General features: G+C 43.2%; 1 protein-coding gene across 3 annotated transcripts in view; it reads left to right on the forward strand.

Moving 5' to 3' along the window:
* POT1 (protection of telomeres 1) overlaps positions 1-23,801 on the forward strand; it is a 154,180-nt gene that overhangs the window by 36,896 nt on the left and 93,483 nt on the right. For 2 of the 3 annotated variants that reach the window (XR_013270871.1, XM_077472610.1), the window contains exons 4-5: positions 11,969-12,259; positions 16,477-16,632. Coding sequence is in view for 2 of the 3 variants with exons in the window: in XM_077472610.1 (XP_077328736.1) it covers positions 11,969-12,259; positions 16,477-16,632 (447 nt within the window). In the remaining variant the exon portion in view is untranslated. Of the gene's footprint in view, positions 1-616; positions 709-11,968; positions 12,260-16,476; positions 16,633-23,801 lie in introns of all 3 variants that reach the window. The other variant, XM_077472611.1, reaches the window with a different exon arrangement.

The raw sequence follows: 23,801 nt of genomic DNA on the forward strand, positions 1-23,801 counted from the left end.
CAGACCCTGCGATTTTCTTCATTAGAGCCCTGCAGGTGCAGCAGCTGGTTGATAATTATGAAACTACTCCCATTAGATTCACTTTGAACATGGACACAGACAAACACACAAGGGTTTCTTCAGCATAACAAAAGGTAGGAATCTGCAACAAAATTTGTTGTAATCCTTGTAATGTACATACAGTGCTCAACATAAATGTGTACACTCCTTTTTGAAAAGTAAGATTTTAATCAATATCTCAATGAACACAAGAACAATTTCCAAAATGTTGACAAAACTGGGTTTTCTAGAATAGTTGTTTAACTCATTATATGAAATAAGGTTAATAATATAACTTAGATCACAAAATCTTCAGTTTTACTCTAATTAGTTGATGCAAAAATGAATACACTCTACCAAAAAAACTACTACATCTAGTATTTTGTATGACCTCCATGATTTGTAAGGACAGCACTAAGTCTTCTAGGCATACTTGGTCACTGAATCACTTTTACCCTGTTGTTCTTCAGAAATGCAACAGTGGCCTTAGATGTGTGTTTTGGATCATTGTCATGTTGGGAAAGTGCACGACAGTCAAGGGCATAAAGTGATGGTAGAATCTTCTCTTTCAATATAGAGCAGGACATCTGATGCCAATTCATGATACCATCAATGAAATGCAGCACTCATGCAGCCCACAGAAGGACACTGCAACCACCAGGTTTCACTGTAAGCACCATGCATTTTTGTTTGTGCTCCTAACCTTTGCAACGCCATACAGTCTTAAAGCCACCCGTTCCAAAAACCTTTTTCTCTTACGTTCACCGACTGACACAGCTCCTTTCTTATACCATAGAGTTGTTACACCACCTTCAGCAGAGGACGAGGCAGTACATGTTAATATGTTATAACAAAACTAGAACTTTCTAGTTCCGCCCAAGGGGCGGTCCTTTACGTAACAACCCCCCAGCCTGCTCCTGCAGCCTCAGTTTTTTTCTGCCTAGTCAAGGAGAAGGACCTAGGAACTGTGGGCCCATCGTCCGTGGATTTTTCTGCAGAAGTTCGCCTTTTGCGCAAGATTAAAGATCCTGTGATCTGCTACAGCCGGCTGGGTGACAGGCTGGATACCCTTATCCTTGTAGTCTCCTCAGCCCGGCCAGCGAGCGTGTGCAGACCAGAGCTCTGTGCTGGGTCGGCCACGACATACCCCCAAGCTCCAGCCCAGTGGGCATAATGCCCCGGTCATATGTGTGCCCCGGGCTACTGATGTCTGCGTCACAGTGTGCTAGGCCAGCAGCCACCCCATACTGATCGGAGAGTGGGTCTGTGATGGAATGTCTCCCAGATTGTCAGGACTGGTAAATACAGCTCTCCCTGCCTCGGTGGGGCTGAGCAGCTGGGCATTCCCTGGGAGGTCGATTCAGGGGTCCCTCACCTCCCTCTCCTCTCTCCCTGTCCCTATCTTCCCTCCCCCCTTCCCTGTGGGGGATGCTGCATGGGCTGCTAAGTGGTGTGTGTGCCATAGACAGGGGCTCTTCGGGGGAGCTCTCACCTGGGGTGGGGACTGCTCTGGGTAGCTGTGCCCTGGATGCCTGTAGGTCTCTCCCCTGGGTGTCTGGAGGCTGTGTCTGCTGATCACTGTAGCGCTGTTTACCGCCATTTCTCTGCCTGTCTTTTCACTGTCCTTCATTGCATACAGTGTTCGGCCATTTTTGGTGTGACCAGGGAGCAGCATGCTCGGACTCCATTTTGCTGTAGTCCGGCGGCCATTTTCCCTGTGATTATGGCTTCATACTGGATGCTCGGCGGCCAATTTGTTGAAGCCTGAACACATTTTTCAGCTTCAGCGCTGTACAGTGGAGCTCAGCACAGCACGGTTTTGTCTCCTAAGCATCTGGAAGCTGACACAGGTACACCTATCTGGACTGCGCAGAACTCGGTCAGGGTGGTGAGTCCTGCGGTGGGGGCCCCTCAGCCTGCAGCAGTTAGGAGGGTGGGGACCATCACTGTCCTAAGTCCCCAACAGGTGCCAGACAGGGTAGGGTCAGCATGGCTTCAGAAACTGGAGTTTCTTCCCCCGAAATCCAGGCAATTGCAACCGGTTCGCTTGCAGACAGTGCAGTGCCTTTGGACGCTTTGTCAGTGGTCCTTAATACCTTTGTTGCCAAGATCGAGGCGGTGCGTGGGCGCAAAGGTGGTAAAAAAAGGCCCTTGCCCCCCCCATCCTCCGGGGAGAGCTCTGATGCAGACTCGTGCCCTGCTAAGGCTGGTGCCCCTGTTCTGTCGTTTCAGATGACGCTGACCAGGACCATTCGAATAGTGAGGCTGAATCCTCGTCTGGGTCCGTGCATGATAAAGCGCTTGTTGGACCACTTATCACAGCTGTGTGTGATACCCTGAAAATTCAGGAGCCATCAGATCCCTTTGCTGATGTAGTGGTCCCTGTTGGGTCCCGTAAGCCAGCCCGCACACCTAAAGGTGTTTCCATATCTGACTTATTTTGATAAGTTCATATACAAGGAATGGGGTGGACTGCTATGGACCTTTTTGGTCCCCAAATACATGGCGGTGTGTTAACCCTTTGAGGAGGGCCTTCTCAAAAAGTGGTCGGTTCCTCCGGTCGTGGACCCCCCAGTATCCAGGTTAAACAAAGTAACCATGATCCCGGTAGAGGCTTCCCGTCTGCGTGGAACTAGAAGACCAGTTAGTACAAGGCCTTAAAGCGTGAGTAAACCCAGTTTCAAAAAACACTTAGCATTTCCGGCATGCCGGGAATGTAATGTTCACATTGGTTGTGCTCTCAACCAAACTTTCAAGCCATCCAATGGCTGGTGTCATAACTAATCTCATGTGCAGCATTATGGCAGTTGAAGAATTATTAGAGGCCAAGATGGCGGCTTCCTTGACTGAAAAAGATAGAAGGGTTTACTTCCACTTTAAAGAGGAGCTGCACCTAAAAAAAAAAATATTAAAAGCCAGCAGCTACTAATATTGCAGCTGCTGACTTTTAATAAAATCACACTTACCTGTCCCAGGTTCCAGCGATGTCGGCGGCAGATGACGAGCGATCGCTCGTCTCGCTGCTGCCACCGCCGCCATCCTCTGTCAGGGAATCGGGAAGTGAAGCATGACGGCTTCACTGCCTGGTTCCCTACTGCGCATGCGCGAGTCGCGCTGCGCGTCTCTTATGGTCCCCCGCTGTGTCTCTGGGAACTGTGTGTTTCCCAGAACACAACGGGGGGCGGAGCGTCTGCGGGGGTCTGCGGCGGTCTGGCCGGAAGTGGGTGCAGTTACCTGGATTATCCAGGTAACTGCACCCCCCTCCCCCCTGAAAGGTGCCGATTGTGGCACCGGAGGGGGGGAGGGATAAGATTAGCGGAACTTCCCCTTTAGGGTGAAGAACCGCTTTAAGTACATTTTGTGATGCGGCCCTGGATACCCTGCCTTTGTTATCCAGGGCTTCAGTGTCGGCAGTGGTGCTGAGGCGCCTGATTTGGCTAAAATGCTGGTCGGCTGACCAGGCATCTAAAAAAGCCCTGACGGATTTACCCTTCCTTGGCGAGCGGCTCTTTGGAGCCTCATTGGGTGACATTATTAAAAATGCCACAGGTGGTAAGAGTACACTACTCCCACAGGCCAGGAAGGCTAAGGAGCCATGCTGTAGGCAAGGGTCCTCATTTTTTGCTCACAAACTGCTTTTTCGTCCTCCTGGGGCTTTGGCTAAATGTCCCCAGCCTGACAGGATGACCTCTGAAGGACAAAAACGTCCCTGGAACCACAAGCCTGCGAGCAAAGTGCTACCACATGAAGGTTTGCAACTCGGATGGAGGATCGCCTTCGGGAATTTGCAGCCCGGTGGACCTCTCGGCTGTCTGACCAATGGGTCTACGATCTGATTTCCTCTGGCTACAAGTTAGAGTTCCTCTCTTGGCCACCAAACAGATTCTTCCCCTCCAGCATACCCGTACTCCCGGCTCGCCGGGAGGCCCTAGTGGGGGTGGTAAGGGACCTTCTGAATCGCGGGGTGATAGTACCTGTTCCGGAGTCGGAAAGATTCCAGGGGTTCTACTCCAATCTGTTTGTAGTCCCCAAAAAGGAAGGGTTCCGTCCAATATTGGACCTCAAAGCCCTCAATTACTTTGTAAAAGTACAGAGGTTCAGAATGGAATCAGTTGGCGCAGTAGTCGCTGCACTCCATCAAGGGGACTCCCTGGCATCTTTGGACATCCAGGATGCGTAGCTGCACATACTCATATGCCAGGGGTTGACAAATTTGTTTGGAATCTAGGAGCCAGCTAAAAAAGTTAGGAGCCAGGTCCGTGACGGCGATCTGGACCTGTCCCTGGCCTGACATGGAGACGAGTGAGGGGAAGATAGCCCCCAGCCCCTCACCTGTCTCCAAGTCATTGCCCATAGCTCTTAGAGGGACTTTTTATTTTTTTCAAATGACTTTTTGACAAATGACAAATGATTTTTTTTTAAATTGCATTTTAGTGTAAATATGAGATGTGAGGTCTCTCTGACCCCAGATCTCATATACAAGAGGACCTGTCATGCTTTTTTCTATTACAAGGGATTTTTACATTCCTTGTAATAGGAATAAAAGTGACAAACTTTTTTTTTTTTTAAAAGAACAGTGAAAAAAATAAAAGTTAAAATAAGAAAAAAAATATTATTTTAAACGCGCCCTGTCCCACCAAGCTTGCGTGCAGAAGCGAACGCATATATGAAAGCGGTGTTCAAACCACACGTGAGGTATCGCTGCGATCGGTAGAGTGAGAGCAATAATTCTAGCCCCAGACCTCCTCTATGGAGATTTTAAAGTGTAAAAGTTTGTCGCTATTCCATGAGCGAGCGCAATTTTGAAGCATGACATGTTGGGTATCGATTTACTCGACGTAACATTATCTTTCTCAATATAAAAAATTGGGCTAACTTTACTGTTGTCTTATTTTTTTTTTATTAAATACATTTTCCCCAAAAAAGTGCGCTTGTAAGTCCGCTGTGCAAATACGGTGTGACAGACAGTATTGCAATGACCACCATTTTATTCTCTAGGGTGTTAGAATAAAAAAAAAATATATATATATATATATAATGTTTAGGGGTTCTGAGTAAAGGGAAGGAGATAGGCTGGCAGGCAGGGGAATTAGCATTGCATCCATTAGCATTGCTGGTTGTAATTCCAACGGTCACCACAAGAGGGCGCCAGATTCCAGAAGGAACCATAGGATCGTAGAGGGCCTCAAAGCCAGGGACTCAATTACCAGCCGCCGTCGGCACGGCCCGACGCGATCACGCCGGGGGGTCCGCGGAAACAGGATACCCCCAGCTGTGCTGCCCCAGGCGCCAGGTCGCTAATTCTAGTTGCAAATGCGACCTGGCGCCTGGGTTTTGTCGAGCCCTGCCATATGCCTTTGGCATCAGAAATTTCTGCGATTTGCAGTTGGGGAAGCCCACTACCAGTTTGTGGCTCTCCCCTTTGGCTTGGCATCAGCCTTTACCAAGGTATTGGCTCCTGTTTTGGCGTTGCTGCGACAACGCGGATCGCGATTGTAGGTTACCTAGACGATTTCCTCCTGAGAGCATCTTCTGCCTCAGAATTGGAGGAGGATGTGGCGATCACCATGCAGACCCTGCAGGAATTTGGGTGGCTGTTGATCCTAAGAAAGTCAGTGATTGTACCGACTCAGCTCTTGGAGTACCTAGGCTTGCTGCTGGACTCCTGGAAGTGAGTTTTTCTCCCTTCAGACGAGCTGCAGACTCTCAGAGCCGCGGTAAAACTGCTGATGAACCGCAGGTGGTCGTCACTACGCTTCTGCGTTCTGGGACTTATGGTGGCCTCCTTCATGGCTGTACCATACGACCAGTTTCATACCAGAGTCTTGCAGAAGGCGATCTTGACGAAATGAGAGCGTCCAATCAGGATCCTGGGTATAGGTAGGTGGAAATCACTATACCAATCTGGTAGTTCAACCGGTGGTATGCCCACTACCTCGCAGAAATGGTCGATGTCTTCCGGTACCTTCAGGTTAGCGGTGCGGCCTTGATATGTCGCGGACAAGCAGAAGGGGAATTTCCAGCGATAGACAATAGATCTGGCCCGTAGAACTTCTAGGAGAGGCTTCAGTTCTCTTCTGCGCTGCAAGGTAATGCTGGAGAGATCCTGGTAGATTTTAATGGAGGCCCCTTGAAAGGATATCTGGTTGCGGCTTCTTGCTTTACGGAGTATTTCCTCCTTGAGGTGGTAATCTATGAGGCAGCAAACAGCATCTCTAGGTGGATCAGTGTCTCTGCCACGCGGGCGCAAGGCTCTGTGGATTCGTTCGAATGAGACTGGTGTTTCAAGGGGTCTTTCTAGAAGCTCATTAAATATGGCAGTGACTGACTGTGACAGCTGAGTGGGATCAATGGTTTCCGGGATGCCTCTTACCCTCAGATTTCGTCTTCTCCCGCGGTTGTCGAGATCTTCCATGTGGCGGTTGATCTCTCTTAGATGGATGGAGTGAGATTCAGTCAGTTGTTGTACCTGACACAGCGCGGTATTGTGGCGGTATTGTGCGTCCTCCACTTCTTCCACCCTGATGGCTATGGCTTGCATGTCAGCTCTCATGTCTGTGATGGCTGCCATCAGGGTGGATTTAATGTCTGCCGCTACGCTGCGGAGGTCCTCTATGCTGACAGGTGGGGGATTAGGAGCTTCCATCTCTGCTCCCAGGGATCTACGAGCACCCGAGCGGAGTGGGCTGCAGCTGGAAGTGCGTGTGCTCTGAGGTGGATCTGACTGTGAGGCCTGTGGCAGAGCGGCTTGCGCGCTGTCTCTGGGCTGCGGTCCGAAGAGCGCGGGGATCGAGAACGGGTGGCGGAGGTATTGCGGGCGGTTCTCACCATAACTGACCCTCGGAGCCGCTGTATACTAGTAAGGCCGGACCTCGTGGAGCGGGAGCTCGGCTCTTATGCGTCCATCTTGGAACGGCTCCAGGCCACGCCCCCGTCCGATCAGGATCCAGTCAGACAACGCCACGGCAGTGGCATACGTCAATTACCAAGGAGGTACAAGAAGCTCGGCCGCCGCACGGTAGGTCGCTCACATCTTTCAGTGGGCAGAGCGACATGTACCGGCCCTGTCGGCCATTTAAATCCCATGAGTGGAGAACTGGCAGGCGGACTATCTAAGTTGCCAGATGCCAGACCCAGGAGAATGGGCGTGGCATCCGGAGGTGTCCAGGCTACTGTGCCTGCGATGGGGCACACCAGATGTGCGTCTTCTGGCTTCCCATCTCAATCAGAAGGTGCAGAGATTCGTATCCAGGACAAGAGATCCTTGGGCAGACGCGCTGGTGGCTCTGTGGGATCGGTACCAGCTGATCTATGCCTTTCCTCCGCTAAAACTGTTACCACTTCTGCTCCGCAGAGTGGAGGCGAAGGGGATTCCAGTAATTCTGATTGCCCCAGATTGGCCCCAGTGTCCTTGGTACGCTGACCCAGTACGCCTGGTGGTGGATGCACCATGGCGACTGCTGTTATGAGAGGACCTTCTGTCTCAAGGTCAGATTCTCCATCCTGCTTTGCCATCGCTGGTTTTAACGGCATGCCTATTGAGAGCCAGGTGTTGAGGAAACAGGGTTTTTCGGACTCTGTGATTCCAACTATGCTGAGAGAACGGAAATCTTCTAGGAAGATATATCATCGTACCTGGAAGGCCTACATCTCCTTGTGTGAAGAGAAAGGATGGCGTCCGCGCTCCTTTTCTATATCCAGGATCCTGCTGTTTAGTCAGCAAGGAGTAGACCAGAAATTGGCTTTAAGCACCATTAAGGAACAAATAACAGCCTTGGCTATCTTTTTTTTCAGCGACCCCTGGCGTCCACCGTTACCCCTGTGGGATCTGAACCTGGTGTTTATCGGAGCTTCAGGAACCATCATTTGAAAATATCAGAGAGATCCCTCTGTTGACTCTTTCTCAGAAAGTGGTCTTTCTAGTGGCCATTACTTCGGCCAGGAGGGTTTCGGAACTGGCGGCCTTGTCTTGCAAGTCGCCCTATCTAGTTATCCACATGGATAAATCCACAAGGATAAACCTTCTTTTCTGCCGAAGCTGGTTTTGGGGTTCCACATCAGTGAAGACATTGTGTTACCATCTCTGTGTTCTAAACCGACACACCCTAAAGAGATGGCCTTCCATTCCCTGGACGTGGTCCAGGCTCTGAGGGTGTATTTGTCTGCTACGGCTTCCTTTCGGAAGTCAGACTCCTTGTTTCGGTGGCTGGTCCGAAAAAAGGCATGGCAGTCTTGTTGGCCACCATTTCCAGGTGGATCAGACAGATTATAATACAGGCCTACGCCTTGAAGGGGCAGGTGCACCCCTTTCCGATCACGGCCCACTCCACAAAGGCAATTGGAACATTGTGAGCCTTCCGACATCAATCGTCTGTCGCTCAAGTGTGTAAAGCGGCGACTTGGTCTTCTGTTCACACCTTTACAAAATTCTACAAGGTAGATGTCGGTGCATCTGCTGCTGCCTGTTTTGGCCGCAAAGTTTTGCAGGCGGCCATGTATTTGCAGTCGCACTTACATTTTTTCCACTGCATGGGGACATCCTGATGGTATAAGAAAGGAGCGGTGTCAGTCGATGAACGTAAGAGAAAATAGGATTTTTTGTACTCACCGAAAAATCCTTTTCTCTGTAGTTCACCGACTGACACAGCATCCTCCCCTCCTATTTTTTTTACGTTATACTGCTTGTTGACTTACTGAGGCTGCAGGAGCAGGCTGGGGGGTTGTTACGTAAAGGACCGCCCCTTGGGCGGAACTAGAAAGTTCTAGTTTTGTTATAGCATATTAACATGTTCTGCCTAGTCCTCTCCTGAAGGTGGCGTAACAGCCCGATGGCATAAGAAAGGAACTATGTCAGTCGGTGAACTACAGAGAAAAGGATTTTACGGGAGTACAAAAAATCCTATTATCTTTGTCTCGTCACTCCAGAGTATAGAGTCCCAGTAGTCTTATTCTTTTTCAGCATGGGCCCTGGCAAATTGTAGGCTGGGTTTTTTGTGCATGGGCTTTAGGAGAGGCTTCCTTTGTGGATGTCATCCATGTATTCCATTAATCTGTAGTGTACGCTGCATTGTGTCACAGGAAACAATCACCCCAGTTTGGCTTTCTACTTCTTTAGCTAACTGCAGTGAACTTGCGTGGCAATTTTCTTCAACCCTTCTCATCAGAAGATGCTCCTGTCAAAGTGTTTAACTTCCGTGGATGGTTTGGACGTCTGTGTGATGTTTGCAGTTCCATCTTTGTTACATTTTTGGATCACTTTTGCTATAGTATAGTATTCTGACTGATAAGTAAAGCTTTGTTAATCTTCTTATAGGCTTCTTCACCTTTATTGTATAAAGAAATTATTTTCTTTCTCAGGCCTTGTGACATTTCTCTTCCATGTGGTGTCATTGCTTACAGCATGAAATGGGAAGGAGTTTTCTTTAACCACTTCCCGCCCAGCCTATAACAGATTGACGGCTGGTAAGCGGTTCTGTTATCCTGACTGGGCGTCATATGACGTCTAGCAGGATAGCATGCCGGTGCGTAGCGAGTGCGACGTTTCAGTCTGACAAGCTGCATCTCTGATCGTGATGAGAAGCCTCTGACAGAGACTTACCACGTGATCAGCTGTGACCAATCACAGCTGATCATCTCGAGAACCAGGAAGTTCCAGTAAACGGCATTCCTCAGTTCGCGCTGACAGGGAGAGCCCGATCGGTGGCTCTCCCTGTCAGAGGGGGTGTCTGTGCTTATAATCAGCACAGCCCCCATCAAATGTACCAATAAGCAGCCAATCTGTGCCCAGTCAGTGCCACATCATAACCCCTTGCCAGTGCCCAATTAAGTGCAAATCAGTGCCCACCATAGTGCCAATCAGGGTCCAGCATTAAAACCTGTCAGTACCTGCCCAATCGTGGCTGCCCATCAGTGACGTCTGTGCGTGTCCATCAATGCCGCCTGTCAGTGCCCATCAGTGCTGCATATCAGTGCCACCTATCGATACCCATCAGTGCAGCATTTCAGTACCTATCAGTACCGACTCATCAGTGCCCATCAGTGAAGGAGAAAACAAAATTTTATAACAGAAACAAAGAAATAACATTTTGTTCCAAAAATGTCGGCCTTTTTTAGTTAAGCAAAAAATAAAAACCGCAGAGGGGATCAAATACCACCAAAAAAAAGCTCTATTTGTGGGAAGAAAATGATAAAAATGTAGTTTGGGTACAGTGTTGTATGACCGCGCAATTGTCATTCAAAGTGCGACAGCGCTGAAAGCTCAAAATTGTCCTGGGCAGGAAGGGGCAAAAGTGCCTGCTATTGAATTGGTTAAGCAACACCCTTTTATAAATAACTGTCTGCTGGACACCGGTTTAATGAAGTGTTTACAATCACCTGTAATTAAATTCTTGTTAATTAGGACTTTCTTTGGGGTGTATTTTATTTTTAGCATTTTTATGAAAAATACTTTTTTGTGTGTGAAAATTAATAAATCTTTGTTGCAATCAATGACCGCATTTGTGGGAGTATTTTGTAGTATAGTGTCCCATAAAAAAATATTGATTCTGAAAGGAAAGTAAAGGTTTTCTGACAAATCTGTTGTGGTGTACTTATTTATGCTGAGCACCGTAGATCACCCAGAGGGGAATGTTTTTTTCTCAACAAAGTGGAGTTACTCTTTAACTTTTTAGTATCTGCTGACTGTAGTATAAGTAATAGTTTTTCTTTTCTCCTCCTTTTTATGCTAATTGCTAGTTCTATCTGCCAAATTGATTCTTCTTTTTAGCTTCAGTGATCATTCTGGCAGTGTTCACCAGTGAGGAAGGCTGCTTTCCACATCATCATTCAGGCTATAAAACAATATCACTGTGTCAGAGTAACTGATAAGCAGTATAAAGTGAAGAAAACAAACTTTTGACAATAATGAACAGATGTGAAAGAGCTAAGTATACAGTATCTAAAGCCAAATGTTTGTTCTTTCAAATTTAGGGTAGAGTAGGAAAAGGTCAGAACCTCTGTCAAGTTATTGCTGTCTGTGTTCCTGAGGATCAATCTGACAATTTGCTCTGGTGACCATAATCACTGTGACTGTGGGATCGAAAATATAACTTTTTTAGTTGCCTCCAGAACATGAATAGGAGGGATATCTTCCAATGAGGAAATTTGTTCTGGTGACAACTTGGTAAAAGGGGATTAACAACTTCAGTACCAACCTGTAAAGCCCCTTCATGACCTGGTCATTTTTTGTCGTGATACTTTGACAATTACTCAGTCATGCATGATTGTATTCAAATTAATTTCATATCATTTTTTGAGACAGAGCTCTCTTTTGGTGGTGCATAATAACCACTTTGTTTTTTTATTTTTTGCTATAGAAATTTATTATAACAACAATTTTGATAAAAACTGTTATTTCTTTCTTTCTGATAAAAAAGTAAACTAGCTAGTGCCATAGATAGATTTAAATTTGGCCAGTTTAACAGAGACCAGCCCAATTTTCAATTCCTATGTGGCCTTCCCAGTGTAACAGAAGTTGAACGGACGTGCTGGAAAACTTTTATTGATCAGTGGCTGCAGCCTCTGATTAGTGTGATCTGTAGGTAGAGCTCCTAAATGTACCCCCTGACTGGGTAAGCTTTAAAGATTAAGCTGTGGGGATTTCTAAGCCCCAGGCCCATAAAGGCGGCTATAGCACGGCTCAGAACGGGAGATCACCGCACTCCAGGTCAGTGGGACTGGGGGGGGAGGGAGTGAGGAGGGGATCCTGTGTAAGTTCATCTTACAGATTTTTCTGTAAAGGTGAACTTACCATTTAAGATTTGTGAGGCTGTTATTTTGAATAATTTTTGACTATTTTTGTACCATATTTACATTTGGTATTATATTTGATAAATATGTCCTCTTTGATTTGTCAAGCAGTAGAAGATGTTTTCCTTCTTGTCTTCCTTAGATCACAGAATTCAACAGTGAATTCTTAGGCATCAGCAGTAATGGATTTTCAGCTCTAGTTTTTGAAGGCACAGCGGGAGCTCCAACGTTGCCAAGAACATCCAGCAAAACTTACAGCTTCACTGAAGAAGACCACAAAATTGTAGAATCTTTACGAATCTGGCAAATGGGGCAACAGACATTTTCTAACTTAAGACTAAAGCTTTCAGACATAAAACCTGAACAGTATTTTAATTTAATTTGTCATCTAGTTGGGAAAGCATCGTTGGATAAAGCATGCTATCTTCTTAAGGTAAAGTGAAGCATGCACTTTTGTTTGCATGTGTTTTTCCCATTATACATGTGTAGAAATGAAAGAACCGGTAATTCTATCTGTGTTAGCGTGCCACATCCATATAAACAAAAAAAAACCTAATGTGGACTTGTTAGGCACATATATCGTAAATGAGAGTATTGTAGTAAGAAAAGTCTTATTTATTTAAACACATAAAAAAGGTTTTTACATTTAGGACATGAAATGTATAAATTTTGGAATTTTATCACCATATATAACATATGATAAATATGATCCTCTTGTACCCAACGCTTTTCGGAGTAGATTTCCTACTTCAGGGGTACGTAAGAGGAAAAATAGGTCTATAACATAATGGTAAAATAAGTAAGTATAACAAAGAAATAACATTCAAAGGTACAATATTCTAGTTATAACTCATTAATATACAAAAGTTGAACATATAAGGTACACTTACGTGTGTTAGGGTAATATCCCAGATGAACATTCCATCACTTAATAATTAAAAACACAAGAAAGAAACGTGCTCTGTCATTCTCTGCCTCATTGTCTCAATCACAAGAAGTAGTGTTGGGCCTACACCATGTAGTTTGTTTGAAAAGATTATTAAACACTCACATATCTCTCCGTGTTCCCCACAAGAACTATTGAACTAACTTATTGTTGCATATACACTTTTTTCAGTTTACGCGCACATCCATGAGCTGCTCGGCCCTGGCATTTGGCTCTTGCTTCAGCTGAAATATTCTGGTACAACAAAACTTTAGAACATATGTATGAATATACATTCATACTGATACGTAGCTCTATTACTATGATATTATAGCAACATTATACAGTTCGTATTATTATACTCTAGTATTACTTTGTCCTTACTTGCAGGACACATCCACTTTTGACCTCAGTGAGTTCCTCTGGCCAATCTCTGTGGGGAACACGGAGGGATATGTGAGTGTTTATTAATCTTTTCAAACAAACTTCATAGTGCAGCGCCAGCACCACTTCTTGTGATTGAGACACTGAGGCAAAGAATGACAGAACACATTCCTTTCTTGTGTTTTTAATAAGTGACGGAATGTTCATCTGGAATATCACCCTAACACATGTAAGTGAACCTTTTTATAGGTTCAACGTTTGTATATTAATGAGTTATAACAAGAATACTGTACCTTTTTAAATGTTATTTCTTTGTTATACTTTTTACCATTATTTTATAGACCTATTTTTTCCTCTTCTACATGATCCCGAAGAAGGAGATCTATATACTCTGAAACACATTGGGTACAAGAGGCTCATATTTGTCATGTGTTATGTATGGTGATAACATTCCAAATATATACATTCCATGTTCTATATGTAAAAACCTTTTTTATGATGTGTTTAAATAAATAAGACTTTTTTTTTTTTTTAGTTTTTTACTACAATACTTTTGATATATGAGCCTAAAGTTCACATTAGGGGTTTTTAGAGTTTTTTGCTTATGCATGTGCTGATTGGTTTCTAAGCAGAGCTGCACCAGATTTTGCATTCAGTAAATAACTCCCACTATCTTTTAGTTTCAGAGACAAATTTCCCCAGAGACCGTATGAAGCAAAAGTAGTAGCTGGCAACTCCAACATCCGTGTGGATATCTTTATTTCTTGCACCGGAGTAAATAAAATGAATGCTTACATGTTTTGACGAGTAGAAGATTAGGTGTGTGTCATTAGAAAAAGTGTAGGCATGGACCTAAATTTGTGAAGATCTCTACACACTTCCTTTCAAAATGACTTGGAGAGACAAAACAATAACTGAACTTTATGGTCATAGCCATGAATTCTAAGTTTAGAGAGATCTCCCCCCCCCCCGCCCCATCGCCCCCCCCCCCCCCCCGGGAGCTCTCTACATTGGATAGTTTTTTGTCATTATTGTATGCAGCACCGCTATAGTGTTTAACCCAAAGACAGTTTTATGCTGAGCCTCAGACTCTACCACATTTTTGTCTATTATGAAATTATTTATTTTCTCAATATTGCTTGTGACAAAAGCTCATAATATAAGGGTAGACAGATGCAATGCTTTTATATAGGGCACCGTCATTGGCCGCGCAATCATCTGGGACCTGTCACCTGTCCCAGATGATTGACAAGAGGGAGAGGGCAGAGCTGAGCCCTTCCTGTGCCAAGGGGAAGTGACGTCAAGAGCCCAAGCACTGAAAGAGGCAGACTACGAGGGACCCCCTAGCAACAGCCATTTAGAGGTAAGTAAAAAAAAAATAAAAAATTCCCAATTTTTTTTTTTGGGGGCACATTCATGATTTCTTATTTTTTGGGGTGGAACACCACTTTCATTTACCTGTGTCACTAAAACACTTGCACCCCCAAAACAGCAGAGCTCACCCTTCACAGTAGGGAAGGTATATTTCCCTTTTTATAAGCCTTTTTGACACATCTCTAAACTGAGCCATCTCTAGAGCCTACCAATATTACCCCACCCACTCCAGGAGTCTCCAGTTTTTTGCAAGTGTCTTTAGGTGATGGACCCGTTCTCTTTAGAAGTGTTTTTCCTTCTTTAAGCCATTGGATTTTTTCATCTGAATCTTCTATCAACAATTGACTGCTTATTGCCTTACGCCATCTAGCAATTTTGAGATCAGTTACCCTTGTGTATTTCAGGGACTGTATATGGATCTCACTGTGTAGGGCCAGCCTTTAAAATCTGCTTTGGGCACTGAACCCTGTGTTAGGTACTCACTTTGGCACAAAGTTCAACATCTGAAATTGGCCTCAGGGTGCTATACAGGTCCAAGGGCGTGGTGCTATTGGTTATTTAAAAAAAGTTTTCTCGCCATGCTAAGTTTCCTACCTCATTATTTTTTAATAAAAATATATTGAAAGTATATATTGAAAATGAAAAAGAGGGTGTTGTCTTAGAAACTTGTTGATGTCTTTTTATTTACATTCCCTTCTTTTTAAACTTTTACTATGGTTTAAGTGCATGCCACTTCATGGACTTATCTCTGTTATTTACAACTTTTTTTTTTTTTTTTACTGAGCGTTGGCAGTACAGCTTTCATTACACTCCTGGCACTCTGAAAGGAGAGATACTGTCTTCTCATACACAGCACTTCTGCTCTCCACTCCCTACCGCTGTTTACAGAAGGCTTTGTATTTTGTGAATGGGTTCACATAATACAACGTGCTCTGTGATTGGACAGGAGGAAGGGAGGAGCAGGGACAGTGACTGCTTGTGACCTTGTTGGACCTAATCCATAGTAATCTAACAAAGAGGTTAAATTGTTGGAGTTCAGCTTTAATATTCCAGAAAAGAATCCCACAAAACAAGCGATATGCAGATGACCAATGGACAGTGGTGTTCAGCCATGTAACTGTAGAAATGTAGGTTGGTGAATACAAGCTTCTTCAGTAGTGTTAACTTCAGAGGTTTTTCTTGCCTAGTATGCTGCAACAGAGTCTGTCTCGTGCCGCAATATGTTATGCATACTATTTCTGTATATTTTATGGCTTGTGATGTGAGATCTTAGCGCAGTGGGTGATCTTTGATACCATATGTGCTGCGATACAGATGAAAGCGGTGAAACAAAATGTCCTGCAAGACCGTCTGTTTTTTCATGCCATTACAGGTTTGGTTTAAATGTGACTATTACAGAAAACAAATTATTTTGGATAAGCTCTTTTACAACTTTGCAGTTAGCAATAACAATGCAAAATGGTTTTCTGTGGAAAAAAAATAACCATTTTGCAGCATTAGATGCTGCAAATATTGTGCTTTCAAATGCAATTTTGAACGGTGTTACTCTTTTAGGTAAAATAATCCAAAAATAGTATGATTTATGATATAAAAATTGAGCAATTTCTGCCTATGATTTTCTTCTAAACACACATGACTCAAAATGTAAGTATCAATTTTCATGCAAGGAAAATGGAAAGGTTTTTATCAACTAGCCATTTAATTTATCTTTTTCATTGTAAATAGGAGAAAAACGTTTCAAGTTTCATAAATAATCTCCACAATGAATTATAGTATAGCCTCAGTCAAGGATTTTAGTGCTGTTTTTTTTTTTTGTTTTTTTTTTTATAGGGGGGCTTTAATTGTTTAAATATTTTTTTCTTCTTTGTGGAGATTCTCACTTACCTTCTGTCTTGGAACCTACTGTCCCCAGTTCTTACTGCAGATTTCATATGAGTGAATTTGGTTTCAACAACTTTATTTTACAGGTATGGGATGGTAGCAAATGTGCTTTGCCGACATGGAGAGTTTGTGTTGAAGAAGAAGCTCTTGAAGGGGATGCTGATTTTCTAAGTCATCATCAGCATCTTACTGTAGATGTGTTAGTTTATGATAACCACGTGGAAGCTGCAAAGTCCCTTAAGGTAACACTTAGGTTTTGAAATACACTTTATGTACAAAAGGATCCTATTGTAAATTTTAATAGTTTATGCCTTGTCTCGTTACACTTTAAGCAAAATACAGTCATGGCCAAAAATATTGACACCTCTGCATTTCTGTCAGATAATGCACTATTTCGCCCAGAAAACTGTTGCAATTACAAATGTTTAGACAGTCTCGTGTTTATTTCTTTTGTTTGTATTGGGATGACACAAAAAGGTGAAGAAACAAAAAGCCAAATCTGACACATTCCACGCAAAACTCCAAAAATGGACTGGACAAAATTATTGCCACCCTCAATTTTAATATTTGGTAACACACCCCTTGAAAAAAAACAACTTAAAGCGGGATTCCACCCTAAAGTGGAACCTCCGCTGATCGGAACCCCCCCCCCCCCCCCCAGTGTCACAATTGACACCTTTCAGGGGGGAGGGGGGTGGAGATACCTGTCAGACAGGTATTTTCACCCACTTCCGGGCATAGACTCCCACGGGAGTCTACGCCATTTCCTGCCCTGCCGCGCTGTCTGCTGGGACACACACTGGTCCCAGTGACAGCGCGGAGATCTCCTATTGCGCGGCTCGCGCATGCGCAGTAGGGAACCGGGAAGTGAAGCCGATTCGCTTTACTTCCTGATTCCCTCACCTCGAATGGCGGCGGCAGCAGCCAAGGCCCGAGCGGTCGATCGGCCTCGGCTGCCGGCATCGCTGGAACGCGGGACAGGTGAGTGTCCATTTACTAAAAGTCAGCAGCTGTAGTATTTATAGCTTCTGGCTTTTAATATTTTTTTTTTTGGGCGGAATCCCTCTTTAAATCAATCGCTTCCTGTTACCATCAATGAGTTTATTGCACCTCAATTCCACTGGAATTTTGGACCATTCTTCTTTTGGCAACTGCTCCAGGTCTCTCCGATTGGAAGGGTTCCTTTTAGCAACTGCTTTTTTAGGATCTTTCCTCAGGTGCTCTATGGGATTTAGATCTGGACTCATTGCTGGCCATTTCAGTACTCTCTAGTACTTAAACTATTTCTGGGTGCTTTTTGACATGTGCTTTGGGTCATTGTCCTGCTGTAAGAACCTTGACCCCCGACGGGGACCCAACTTTGACACTGGGCCCTAAGTTGCACCCCAGAATTCTTTTGGTAGTCTTCAGATTTCATAATGCCATGCACACATTCAAGACATCCAGTGCCAGAAGCGGCAAAGCAACCCCAAAACATCAGTGAACCTCCACCATGTTTGACTGGATTCTTTTTTTTTTTTTTTACCCACTTCAGCCCCAGAGGATTTTACCCCCTTCCCGACCAGAGCACTTTTTGCAATTCGGCCCTGCGTCGCTTTAACTGACAATTGCGCAGTCGTGTGGTGTTGTACCCAAAGTAGAGCTTTTTTCCCACAAGTAGAGCTTTCTTTTGGTGGCATTTGATCGCCTCTGTGGTTTTTATTTTTTGTGCTATAAACAAAAAAAGCGTACATTTTTAAAAAAACGCAGTATTTTTTACTTTTTCATAATAAATATCCCCCAAAAATATATATAAAAAAATTGTATTCCTCCGTTTAGGCCGATATGTATTCTACATATTTTTGTTAAAAAAAAATTGCAATAAGCGTAGATTGATTGGTTTGCGCAAAATGTATAGCGTCTACAAAATAGGGGATAGTTTTATGGCATTTTTCTGTAAAACATTTTTTTTTTATTAGTAATAGCGATCTGCAATTTTTATCGGGATTGCGACATTATGGTGGACACATCAGACATTTTTTACACTATTTTGGGACCATTGTCATTTATACAGCGATCAATGCTCTAAAAATGCATTGATTACTGTGTAAATGACACTGGCAGTGAAGGGCTTAAGTGTGTCCTAGGGAGTGATTCTAACTTTTAGGGGGCTGGGCTTTAACACACAGGACAGTGATCACTGCTCTCAATGACAGATAGCTGTGATGTCTGTCCTGTCACTAGGCAGAACGGAGAAATTCTTTGTTTACAAAAGCATCTCCCCGTTCTTCCTCTCTGTGACACAGTCGAGGCGGGCCCGCACCCACGATGCTGCTTCTTAAAGGGGATGTACCTATATGTCCCTTTGCCTGCCAGCACCATTCTGCCAACATACATCAGCGTGTGCTGGTCGGCAAGCGGTTAAAGGCCTCATTTTTTTTCCTGAAAAACAGTAGAATGATGGGCTTTACCAAAAATCTGAAATGTTGTTTCGTCTAACCACATCATATTCTCCCAAAATGATTTTGGCTTCCTCAGGTAAGTTTTGCCAAACTCCTTGAGCAATTTTTCTCATTTGTCCACATCCAGGGAGCTACTGTGCTACTGTGCCATGGGTGTAAACTTCTTGACAATTTTGCGCACAGTGGACACAGGAATGTTAAGATCTCTGGAGATGGAGTAAATCTTTTGCTGCTCTTTCTTTTCTCCATGCTCCTTGTTGCACACAAACACAGAATAGAAAGGTTGAGTACATTTTTCACCATTCTAACTGGTTGCCCAGTGTGATTTCTATGTTGTCAGCCTGTTAATTGATACAGGTGAGTTTAAAAATTACAGCACATACTTAGAATGCAATTATTTCTTACAATTTTGAGAAGGTGGCAATAATTTTGTCCAGTCCATTTTTTGAGTTTTGCATGGAATATGTGCAATTTGGCTTTTTGGTTCTCCACTTTTTTGTGTCATCCCAATACAAAATAAAGAAACGTGAGAATGCCTAAATATTTGTAATTGCAACAGTTTTCTGGGCAATGTAGTGCATTATCTGACAGAAGTGCAGAGGTGTCAATATTTTTTTCTTTTGATATGTGGAAAGTACCTCTTGTATATGCTCAGTATTTTTATGGCTGTTGAAGGAGATGAAATTGACCATGTCCCATTCACCACCAAAAGTTTAGGTTGTGTGTTAAACATGGGCGTAATGTATGTCTGTCTTTTTTTTATTTTTTATAAACAGCAAATAGAATAATGTAACAAGTATAGAAGTGCTCAGGTGTCAATACCTTTGCCATTATCATTTTACAGCATTATTGCACCCCTTCATCTGTTAACACAATAACGAGGTGTCATACTGTGCTTAGCTGTAGTGTGAAATGATTCATTCGTGACAATGGAATTTATTATAAAGTATAACTCCAGGCAAGCTGCTAAATACACAGATGGAATATATGATAACTGTTTTACCTGTAAAGGGGAATTTGTTTCTGTCCATCCAGTCCTAAGATTTGCACAACTGTGCCACACCGCAAGGTGAACTATCAAATAAAAGCTTCAGTATCTCCAAATCCAAAATACAAGCACCGTATGCTGTGGATATAAAAATAGTATATTTAGCCAAATTCGGCCATTTTGCTGGGCATTTTCTGAATATAAACAGGAAGTGGGCCCTGGAAACTGGTTAGGCTTTGTGTGTGTCCAGCTATCTGCCCCTGTGACAACTATGGCTCTACAGGCCTACGGTTGATGGCCCTATCCAATGGCCCCTTGGAGTTTATAGCTCTATTCAATGAGGACTGAAAAATGATGACTCCGCCTGCAGCATGAATGATAAGTACCAATGCGCTTTTTGAGAGACTTGCCTTTGTGAATATCTATGCATGTGGAGAATATCAACTAACAAGTTGCATAATGCATAGTTTTTGCCTTTATCCAAATGAACTAACATTGCAATATGGAAATTTGATCCAACAACTGGGTTGTAACAAAATAACATACACAATGAAATATATGATATGCTACACCTTTGAAGAGCCTGTATGATGTGGCGATCATGTGTTAATGGGCTGCTATATATTATACCCTATACAAGCAAGGGAAGGATAACATTCTGTTGCAACAGTTTTGCTTTCATATATTCTATACATGTGACCTCCTCTGGACCGGGAACTACCTTTGATTGTGATTGATATACACCCATGTGAGGGAGGTGAAGATATATATATATATATATATATATATATATATATATATATATATATATCTCTGTATCCCTGAGGGCACATCTTCCTATATATGTCAATTACCCCCCAACCCCCCTGGACCACAGGCATTCAATTCATTGTTATTCAGCCTCTAACTTTATTCCCCCGGCTGGTTTGAGTGTATCATCCACATGGTTGCACTGTGTAAACCTTTTTAGAATGTGATTGATCTAGTTCTCCTGCTTTCAAGTCCAATATGACTATTTGTTGATAAAGAGCATATACAAAGCCATAGAAGAATAGCCAAATATTTCCTTACAACATGTTGCCTTAAAGCAGTGGTCATCAACCCTGTCCTCCAGGGCCCACCAACAGGCCAGGTTTGCAAGATAACTGAAATACATCACAGGTGATCTCATTTGCTGCTCAGTGATTGCAGTATTCTAGTCTGCATCTCCCCAAGGTAATACATAAAACCTGGCCTGTCAGTGGGTCCCGAGGACAGCGTTGATGACCACTGCCTTAAAGGATCAACAAAACAAGGGAAAAAATATATATATATAGTTATTTAATAGATGAATTTCAACACAAGCAATACATGCCAGATGCATTATAATTTTAATGTGTGATTAACATGAATGTTGATTTAACAGGCCCTTAGAATATAGAAGTCACATTGTGACATCAAAGACCCTAACAATAGGAGCAGGTTAGCTGGCACAAGTTTTAATGTGTCTTGTGATATATGTGTATTTTATAATTGTACAATAATGGTACATTTTTGTATATTGAATGGGAGTACTCTCACGCTCATCTCCTTCCTATCCTTTCCCCCCTCCGTTGTGGGGATGTCATGATTTTAGGATATATAAATAAGCACCTGAACTTTTAGTATCCTTATTAACATACATGGGTAGGGTTTAAGCATGATCCATTTTGTATTTTTGAGTAGTTTTTGGTGTTCTATAGGGGAATAGCCCCCTCACCCAATTACAGGTTAAAGCGGGAGTCCGCCGGGACTCCGCGTTTTATTTATTTTTTTTAAAAGCCAGCAGCTACAAATACTGCAGCTGCTGACTTTTAAAATAGTGACACTTACCTGTCCAGCGCGCCCGCGATGTCGGCACCCGAAGCCGATCTCTAGATCGTCACTCGGGTGCTGCCGCCGCCATCTTTGGTATGGGAATCAGGAAATGGAGCCTTTCGGCTTCATTTCCCGGTTCCCTACTGCGCATGCGCGAGTCACGCTGCGCAATAAGGACGGTCCCCGCTGCCTCTGGGATCTGTGTGTTTCCCAGCAGGCAGCGGGGCACTTGCGGAAGGGGGCGGGCACTTTCAGAAAGGGGCGTAATCTACGCCCCTTTCCGCAGAGAGCTATCCCGGAAGTGGGTGCAGTTACCTGGGTTATCCAGGTAACTGCACCCCCCTCCCCCCTGAAAGGTGCCAATTGTGGCGCCGGAGGGGGGGGGAGGATTCCGATGAGCGGAAGGTCCATTTTAGGGTGGACCTCCGCTTTAAAGTGTTTTTAAACTTTGTAGGACTCCATAGTGTGGCTTGTTCGTATTTATTTAGCCAATTGGCTACATTAATAAAATCATTTAAAAACACCACCCAGCCACATATGGTATAAACCCCTTGCTGTTACATAGTTAGCTTAAATAAAAGCACATGTCCATCTTGTTTAACCAAAATAAAAAATAAATTAGAAAATCCCCATACATACAATCGTATATCCACACTTGATCCAGAAGAAGGCAATAAAACACTGTAAAGTATGATCCAATTTGGGCTAACAAAACTTCCTGATCCTTCTGAAGGCAGATAGATGTTCCCTGGGTCAATGATCTCTGGTGTTATTACCTGTACATGTTAATATTCTGTTAACATTTTGTATATTTAGGAATGCATCTAGCTTTTTTTTTTTTTTTTTTTTAAACAATCTGCTGAGCTGGTCAGAACTAATTTTTGAGGGAGCCACAGTTTTTTTTTTTTTTTTTTTTTTTTTAATCCAATGGGGGCATCCCCGGATCACAAAACGCACAAAATTTTTGATTTTCAAAAGCAGATTCTTCCGAAATTCGACCATGTATGGGCCAACCTTAATTACGTATTCTCAAGTAAGAATAAACTTAATTTCAGCTAATCTTTCCTCATAGCTGAACTATTTAATGCCTTGCATCAGTTTGTTTGCCATTTTCTGCACATTATCTAATTCGCCAATTACCCTTTTTGTAAACTGGTGCCCAAAATGGAACTGCATATTCCAGATGAAGTCTTACTAATGATTTGTACAGGGACAAACTTATGTCTCTCTGTTTCTCTCTGCCTTCTTTTAATACAAGAGAGTAGCTTTAAAAACTGCAGCTTAGTATTGCATGCTATTATTAAGTCTATGATCTACCAGAACACCCAGGTACTTCTCTACCATTGTCATCCCTAGATTGTATAATACATTCATGTTTTAAGCCCCCAAGTGCATAACTTAACTTTATCAACAATATACCTAATTTGCCACATAGTTTCCCAATTAAATAGTGCATTAAAGGTAGTTTGTAAGTTGGAGACATCCTTTAAGGACAGTATTCCACTACATACTGTAGCTTGATTTCATCTGCAAACAGTGAAATGGTTCTTTTAACCCCAAACTCTATATCATTTAGAAGTATGCATTATTACTCCCTACTCTCTAAATACAATCTCAGTTTTCTATCTGTTTTACATACTGAGTTTTCTAAGCCTGTGAACTTTAATTAACACGTTAGCCGTGTGTGGAGAACTGTATCAATTGCTTTGACAAAATCGAAGTATACTATATCCACAGGCACTCATTTTGTCTCAGTTTTTGCTTACTTTATAAGATGTTGGCCTAATTAGAAACCATGGCTTTGAAATAACAAAGCTCCACTATTTGAGGACACAGGAGCGTAAGCCACCTGTTTAAATTGCCTTTATTTTGTCTGAATATCTCTCAACCATATCAGTTTTCAGCCATTGGGGTTCTTTTGGGGCTATCTTAATACTATCCCCATTATGGACTTGAGCTCCCCAATTTTCCTTTGTATACACAAAGCTGATGAAGGTATTTAATAAATGTCCTTTCTCTTTGTCCATAGTTACCAACTCTAAATTATCTTGTTAGGGGGATTACATGCCCAGACCTGACCTTTTTACTAATAATAAAAATTTTTTGCAACCTGTTGTTCACTTTTTTTTGTAGCCTTGATTTCTTT

Source organism: Lithobates pipiens, unplaced genomic scaffold (genome assembly GCF_037356315.1).
Source record: "Lithobates pipiens isolate NorthernLeopardFrog02 unplaced genomic scaffold, aLitPip1_a1.2 Scaffold_8, whole genome shotgun sequence".
Taxonomy (NCBI): domain Eukaryota; kingdom Metazoa; phylum Chordata; class Amphibia; order Anura; family Ranidae; genus Lithobates; species Lithobates pipiens.